The sequence below is a fragment of the Podarcis filfolensis genome, assembly GCF_964270895.1.
Source record: "Podarcis filfolensis genome assembly, chromosome: 2".
NCBI lineage: Eukaryota > Metazoa > Chordata > Lepidosauria > Squamata > Lacertidae > Podarcis > Podarcis filfolensis.
In genome coordinates this window covers 96,097,985-96,103,753 of record NC_139605.1, presented here as the reverse complement: position 1 = coordinate 96,103,753, position 5,769 = coordinate 96,097,985, and the positions used below count along the sequence as shown (strand labels likewise).

At 46.7% G+C, this 5,769-nt stretch overlaps 1 protein-coding gene across 2 annotated transcripts in view; it reads left to right on the top strand.

The window, feature by feature from the left end:
- The first annotated feature begins 161 nt into the window (after nucleotides 1-161).
- SLC38A10 (solute carrier family 38 member 10) overlaps nucleotides 162-5,769 on the top strand; it is an 83,919-nt gene continuing 78,311 nt past the window's right edge. For both annotated transcript variants that reach the window (XM_083598611.1, XM_083598610.1), the window contains exon 1: nucleotides 162-666. In XM_083598611.1, coding sequence (XP_083454737.1) covers nucleotides 562-666 — 105 coding nt within the window. In that variant the 5' untranslated portion in view covers nucleotides 162-561. The remainder of the gene's footprint in view (nucleotides 667-5,769) is intronic.

The following is a 5,769-nucleotide window of genomic DNA, read 5'->3' as shown; positions in this document are numbered from 1 at the left end:
ACACACTTATCCGGGCGCGGTGACTCGCGACGAGAACGGCCACGCCGGGCTGCTCCGGAGGGGCACCGAAACCAGCCAACCACCGCGGGCGTACAGCAAGATCCTCGGCGTCACGCGGGGTGGTTACCATGGCAACCCCGGCCTCTTGCCCCGCCCCTGTCCACGACCAATCCTCCGGGGTCGGTCAGAGCGGTTCAAAAGGAGTTTTGCCCTCTTTCCGTGTTCGTGCCGCTCTAGGCCTCTCGCCCTCTGTGGTTTCTTGCATTCTCTTTTTTCCCCTCCCCCTTTCTTTTGCATCCCGGAAGCGCCAACAGAGCAGGGGAAACGAGGAAGTGTGTGCGACGCGTGAAGCCGGAGCCGGGTTCTGGGGAGAGGAAGGGGGAAGAACTTGACTCCCTGGAGTGTCCCTCCCTCTCCCCCCCCACTACCCTCCACACCTTGGTTCTTCCCACGCCACGTCTGTCCCCGGCACCCCGCCCCCTTTGAGTTGAAACAGAGCTGTCAGTCCTCACCGCCCACCCTCCAAGAACGGTCCCTTTCCCTGCCTGCCCTCCACCGAGCATGGCTTCCTCCCCTTCCTCTGGTTCCAACTGGGGCCTGATCATGAATATTGTGAACAGCATTGTTGGGGTCAGCGTGCTAACGATGCCCTTCTGCTTTCGACAGGTTAGTCCCGGGTTTGCGCCAAATTCTGCTCCTCCTTTTCTCCTTTGGCTCTCTCTGCCCCGCTTCCCCTAACTGACTGTAGTGGATTTTTGATTATGGATCTATGGGGATTGGGGGCAGTCTTTCTGATCCCCGACCCCACTCCCACCCCCGTGCTCAGGGAGTTCCCTCCTCCAACCTCCCCAAAAGTCCTCGTGGCAAGGAATCTGCACGTGGCAGGCAGATGCTCAGGGGGTTGTCTTCTGTGGGGAAAGCTGCGCCCTGTGAATATCTGTCTGCAGTCAGTCTCTCGGAAAGGCAGAAGAGCTCAGCCAGAAATAAAGCTGGGAATCCTACAGGTGGTTCTGCTGCCACACCAAGCAAAGCCACTTCACCTGATTTTGTTGGTTGCCTAAGAGGGAAAGTTGCTCTTTCACTTAGTCCTCGCACTCACTTTCTGTCCTCCTTCCTTTTATGCTAATCACTCTGCCCCCCTTTTTTTGCTTATGTTCTCACTTTTTACTTACTAATTTCATTTAAAAATTGCTTTCTGCTAACTGAACCTAACTTTGCATTCCCATTCATCTTTTCCCTTATTCTCACTTGCCTTGATAGTTACAGGCTTGCACTTATTGTTGAGAAAAGCCAGTTTTAGATGAGTTCGGATCAGTTGTTTGCCTTATACTGTACTGTATTGTTGATGGTTGTTTATATTGTAGAAGGTAGTTTATAACATGCAGGTTAAGTTTTATGGCCTGAGTGACCATGTTTTGTTAACGCTTGCTGAGTACTGACACAAGAGGGGTACTTTGCAGACTGTTTAGGACAACACTTGTGGTTTAGCCTATTTATTCTTAGTTTGCTTATAAAAAATCCTGTTACAGTGGTACCTCGGGTTAAGTACTTAATTCGTTCCAGAGGTCCATTCTTAACCTGAAACTGTTGTTAACCTGAAGCACCACTTTAGCTAATGGGACCTCCCGCTGCCGCCACGCCGCCACAGCACGATTTCTGTTCTCATCCTGAAGCAAAGTTCTTAACCTGAGGTAATATTTCTGGGTTAGCGGAGTCAAACATATGTAACCCGAGGTACCACTGTATTCTTCATCTTCAAGACATCTATCCCACAATAAAGATTTCAGAAAGAATACAAAATGAGACATGTAACAAAATGTTGCAGTGTGGTGACCTCCTGTTCAGGATGCCTGCCAGCCATGCTGCCTTCCTTCATACTGTACTCCATTCTATTTGTTGTTGTTTTCTCTTTCTGTCTCTGTTTCTCTCTCTCTCTCTCTCTCTTTTCTGCCCACTGAGTATCCTCAGTCCTTATAGGGTTATTATGGGGTTTCCCCTCCCTTAGGTTTTCTTTGACAAATATTTTTTACTTCTACAATCATTGGCATTCCCCAGTTCTTCTGAGTTCTCCCTCTTGTGTGTGGATGGTGTTGTTTTGCCTACCTAAAGATAGACTCAAAATGAGTTCACCATTAGCAGAGCTATGTCTGAGAGAGCTTTTCTCATCATGGCAACTCTAAAGTTATTTTAACTTTTGCATAATAGTTCCCTTGCCTTGTCTATCTCGTCTATTTCAGATGGACCTTTGCAGTGGTGGCTCTTCATGTATGGAATGCTTTCCCTGTGGAGGCTCACCTGGTGCTATCTTTATTTTTTGGTGCCAGGCAAAAAAATTCCTTCTCACATGGACTTTTGGCCCTTAATTTGAAGGGGTATTTGTGGCCTCTTTTAATGGGGCAGGATCTTTAAGACCTACCGTATTTTTCGCTCTATAAGACGCACCAGACCACAAGACGCACCTAATTTTTGGAGGAGGAAAACAAGAAAAAAAATATTCTGAATCTCAGAAGCCAGAACAGCAAGAGGGATCGCTGCGCAGTGAAAGCAGCAATCCCTCTTCCTGTTCTGGTTTCTGGGATAGCTGCGCAGCCTGCATTCGCTCCATAAGACGCACACACATTTCCCCTTACTTTTTAGGAGGGAAAAAGTGAGTCTTATAGAGCAAAAAATACGGTATCTTTTATTTGTATAGATGCATTTCGTTTAAGTTTTTATTGATTGTGTTTATTGCAATTGGGTTTAGTATTTCTATTGTGTCCGTAAGTCGCTTGGAACCATGTCCATGAGTAAAGCAATGTTGGACATTGTACTGAAGTTTTTCCGCACATGTATAACTTGTTTGGCAGGCACAAAAATGTCACGTAATTGAGGAACGTAGGTGTTCAAATAGTTTCTGTGTTGAAGAGTGGCAGGAAAGCCACTTCACCCACTCCCTGTTAAAGCCATCCTGCATCCCTGCATGGTAGCCCTTGTTTCTGATCTCCCCCTTCTCCTGCCAGGTCTCAGGGATGTGGGTTGAGGTTGTCTCTCAGGTAGTTGGGGTAGCAGGGTTAGGACTTTTGCTGCTGCCTTACATGTGGGAGTGGCAATCAGGTCTTCCTGAGTTCCTGGACTCATTCTTCTGTATCTTTTATTGCCTGCATTGGTTGTGCCTGCTGTTGTTTTGCTTATTGTTCCAGTTACTTTTGAGGTTGAATCTTCCTCATTGGACAGTCTGGGAGGCAGGTTGTGGCTTCCCCCCCAGTAATAAGTTCCATGCTCTGCCTGTTGAGTCCTGGATGAGGCACCGTCCCTATATACCACACTGTGTATAACTAGGGACGCGCTGTGGGTTAAACCACAGAGCCTAGGACTTGCCGATCAGAAGCTTGGCGGCTCGAATCCCTGTCATGGGGTTAGCTCCCATTGCTCGGTCCCAGCTCCTGCCAACCTAGCAGTTTGAAAGCACATCAAAGTGCAAGTAGATAAATAGGTACTGCTCCGGCGGGAAGGTAAACGGCGTTTCTGTGCGTTGCTCTGGTTCGCCAGAAGCGGCTTAGTCATGCTGGCCACATGACCCGGAAGCTGTACACCAGCTCCCTCGGCCAGTAAAGCGAGATGAGCGTCGCAACCCCAGAGTCGTCCGCGACTGGACCTAATGGTCAGGGGTCCCTTTACCTTTACCCTATAACTGGGGAGAGTGATCAGCCTCCCCTTCCACAGACAGTTGCATGTGCACTGCATTTGCAGCATGCAGGGACCTATAACCAACTTCTGCTCCTTGCACTCTTTAAATAAAACTTTTACGTGCTTTGGGGGTATATTGTATATGTGTATTATTATACAGGTTTGAACTTCCTAATTTGGTACAGAAATTGTCCTACTAGACAAAGACATAAGAAGAGTCATGCTGCCTTAGACCAGAGGTCCATCTTCTCTAGCATCCCACTTCCCATGATGGGCAACTAGGTGCCTTTGGGATGCACACAAGGAGGACATAATGGTAGTGTCCCTTTCCTTTTCGTTGTCCCCTGGCAACTGGTGTTCAGTGAGATACTGCCTCTGAACCGGGAGATTCCATACACCACAACTCACAGGTGTATAGCACTGTTGTTCTAACTAGAACTAAGGCGTATTGGTTGAGATCCTCTGAACTTTCAGAACAGCCTGTAATTGTGGTATACAGTCTCAGTGGCATCGAAGTGGTCCCTTCCCCTCGAGCTTTTGTCAGAGTTCCTAAGACGCTGAATGCTCAGTTTTCCTGTTAAGACTAAGTTCTGTTTCTGAATTGGAAAGGCACAGCTGGTGTTGGCTGTTCAGGTTTTACACCTGCCATTTGCAAGGTAATGGTCTGCATCTCTCTTTACAAGCACAAAGAGTTCTACAATTTGTCCATTTAGGTTTTGTTCACAGAATCCAGTCTGATCATGCCTCTGTGAATGACTTCCAGACTTCTTTAAGAAAAACCTTGAATGGAGTTTTATATTTGGGATCTACCTATAATCTCACCTTCTTTCTCTGGAAGTTGGATACCTTCCCCATAGCTTTCCGTATTATTTTGATCCCAATATCTCTTGCCAGCCAGCTTTCTGATGATCCACCCACCTAGGGCGTGCAGCATGTTGGCAAATAACCATCGGTGGTTGGCTTCTGAATTAGATTAACCTTGGGTGGTGTTTGCTTTATTTGATAGCTATTTATTTATACAGAGCATTTTTACCCAGTCCTTTAGCCAAAGAGGCCCTCAGAGCAGCTTATAAAATTTGACAGGTAGATAATTATTGTCCCATTTTTGCTGGGGTCACAATTAGGCTTGCTAGTTGCTTGTTACCCTGAAGTCTCCAATGGCTCAGTAGAGCCTGAGGCTCTTAATCTCAGGGTTGTAGGTTCAAGTGCCACGTTGGGTGAAAGATTCCTGCATTGCAGCGGGTTGAACTAGATGACCCTAGTGGAGCCTTCCAACTGTACAAGTCTGTGATTCTGTGATAAACATAGAATGGGATTCAGCTAAGCTGTTGCATGTGTGGAATGTGGTCTGCTTGCAGAACAGGACTTCTCTCCCTTGCCCACATCTTCTAAATCTGATCTGGAGGTCTGTGGGAAAATCCAGAACAGGTTTAAGGAGTGCCTGGTGGGAGGAGAAGGGAGAAAGTACTGTTGCATGAATGGACTTTGTTCCACCCACTTGGTGGTACATTGAATTTCACCCATAGATATATTGTACCAGTAAAAGAAAAATCATACAAAACATCTACCATTAAAATGCGCACACACACACATACACACAAAATAATAGCCACAGGAAGCTTTGGCAGCACACTAATACAGACCATATTATTGCAGTCTATCAAAAGTTAGGTTTGAGAGCTAAGGTTTTTTGGGGCATTGGAAAGATGTCAGTGAAGGTGCCAGGTGGACCTTGCTGGGAAGAGCATTCCACAGATGGGGAGCCACAACTGAAAAGGCCCCATCCTTTGTCATCATCATCCCAAAGTCTCTCAGAGGTGGGACCTGGAGAATGTTGGGAATCTGAGGTGAGATACCCACATAGTGGAAGTTTCCCCCAGTTCCAGTCATCATTCAGAGGCATCTTAAGATCCAAAATAGTTTACTGCTGCAGAAGATCAGGCTTCAGTAAAGCAGTTCCCGACATTGGTATATACATATAGCCTGTAGGCTTTGCAGATACAAATACAGATACAGATACATGCGAGTATAAAGTATTTCTGTTGCTCCAGCAATTCAAGATGTAACACAGATTCCAACTCACTTCTAAGACTGACTCTGACA